The sequence below is a fragment of the Palaemon carinicauda genome, chromosome 13 (assembly GCF_036898095.1).
Source record: "Palaemon carinicauda isolate YSFRI2023 chromosome 13, ASM3689809v2, whole genome shotgun sequence".
NCBI classification, from domain to species: domain Eukaryota; kingdom Metazoa; phylum Arthropoda; class Malacostraca; order Decapoda; family Palaemonidae; genus Palaemon; species Palaemon carinicauda.
Window position 1 is genome coordinate 98,565,116 of NC_090737.1, and position 2,244 is coordinate 98,567,359.

Sequence of the window (2,244 nt, forward strand, 5' to 3'; positions counted from 1 at the left end):
TAATACATTGAAAAGACAAATATGACGAATAACTTTCATTAACGGCTGGAAGGGATAAGGTCCAGAAAATATATTGACAATAAAAAGAATCCCCCGTAATTGAGGGAAAAGAATATTTCTTTGTCACAGATACAACTGATCACACAAATCTATCAATTGAGCTTAAGGGGAATCCAAGGTAGTTGTCTTCCACTTTTCCCTTGCATTATTATTATTATTATTATTATTATTATTATTATTATTATTATTATTATTATTATTATTGATTTAGTATCATTACTATTATTATTATCATTATTATTATTATTATCATAATAATTATTTGTTTATTATTATTATTATTATTATTATTATTATTATTATTATTATTATTATTATTATTATTATTATTATTATTATTTGTCATATGTAATTTAATTTGATAACTTATCCTAGAAATATTCATTATCCTTGCGTACATACTGTACATGCATTAACTGAAGCAAGCTGTTTTCATAGGAGCTGAAATAAACTAGTCTGATTCCATAGGAAATATTTATTATTTTTTATCTATCCATAGATACTAATGAAGAGGTATGAAAGGTTTGGAAAAGACTCTACAGAGTTCATGGTACAATTAAGAAATGTTTGTGTTCCTTGCTTGTCCTGCCATCTTGTGTTAGATTTAAGAGTCTGTGAAGGGAATCGGAGATATGATGCAGAAATGTCGTTATAATAATATATATATATTTGTATATGATTTTCTCTAAGCATTTACTCTATTATAAATAATTCTTCGAAATCAACACACACAGTATAACAAAATACTCGAAAGGAATGTCTTTCCTTTAAACTCAGTAACTATATTATCTACGACTCCGAAAGAGACGCACAAACGATTATGGCGAAACTTTTTTTTCCCCCTTTTTGGAGGGGAACTACAAGAGCTGTTCTCTCTCTTCTTCGTTTTCCTCGTCGTCGTAATAGTAGTCCTGCAGGTCATCGTCATCATCGTCGTCGTCTAAAAACAAGTCGTCATCGGACCAGTGATTCGATTCCTCCTTGTGGGCTTCCAACGACATTAGAGTCGGAAAGACGTTCTCGCAGATCGAACATCTGGGGATAAAGACAATTTTTTTTAATCTTAGTTTTTGTGGTGGAAAACTGCTTTTCAAATACAGAAGAACAAAGGAAATCAAATTTTCTTTTATGTTTTTTTTTTATAAATCATATTAAAATGTTTAATAGATAGGAATAGATAAATGGAATGTATATTTGAGTATAGATATCTTGTGATGCTAACATTTTTATCAATGATTTCGAAAGATGAGAGGGACATAAGGTATAGGCCTAAATGTACCTGAATAGATATAAGATTAATGTAATGTATTGTTATATGAATGAACAGATAAGTCGACAGACAAAAAGATATAGAGGGAAATAAATGTAATGCATTGATACAATAGTAAATAAATGGAATTTGGGGACAACAGAGGGGAAAAGGCTACAATTCTTGTAAGACATTTGGCAAGACAACGTGATCTTGGGAAGTCAGAATAGAGGAAGAGTGAAATCAAGGACTTACTACAAAGGAAAACAAAAAGAGAAAATAACGATAGGAGACAGGAGGGATTTTAATAACATAAATAAATCTATAGGTAGAGACTATGATTATTTAAGATAAAGAGCTTGAAATAGACCAGATCAAGATTTGATTTATATCTAATATATAATGCAGAGACTGCAAATTATCCACAAGTAAATGTTGTTGGCAACAAGAAAATGGGGATGAACCAAAAATATTTGCTAACTGTTTGTTAATAAGCATTGATTCCTAAGGAGAATGATTGAAAACAACAATTTTGTGGGTATGTTCCTTAAATAATTAAAACAAGTAATCATATAATCCTTAAAGAGAAAAGAAATGGTTAGTTGACCTAGTCATAGAAATGTTCGTGAGAAAAGAATTAGAAATTAAGAAAAATGTAAAATGTTAACTAGTCTTCTGGAAATGTTCCTTACAAAAGGAAAATGGTATTTTAACCGAAAAAATGTCAGGTTTATGTCAATGATAAAAAGGAGATTATTATAAATAGTAACAGATTAAAAATTTGCATATTGCAGCATTATTTTCTTATTATTTTCTTTAGAAAAAATATTCAGGATACTGTAATACAGACTAGAAATGTATTTGACTATATTTTCATCACAAGATGAAAATTACTTTATAATAAATGATACAAATTATGTGAAACTTCATTGAAA

At 28.7% G+C, this 2,244-nt stretch overlaps 1 protein-coding gene across 1 annotated transcript in view; it reads right to left on the reverse strand.

Annotated features, from left to right (window-relative positions):
* Positions 1-560: 560 nt before the first annotated feature.
* LOC137651997 (uncharacterized) overlaps positions 561-2,244 on the reverse strand; it is an 11,116-nt gene continuing 9,432 nt past the window's right edge. The window contains exon 3 of the mRNA XM_068385204.1: positions 561-1,095. Coding sequence (XP_068241305.1) covers positions 918-1,095 — 178 coding nt within the window. The 3' untranslated portion in view covers positions 561-917. The remainder of the gene's footprint in view (positions 1,096-2,244) is intronic.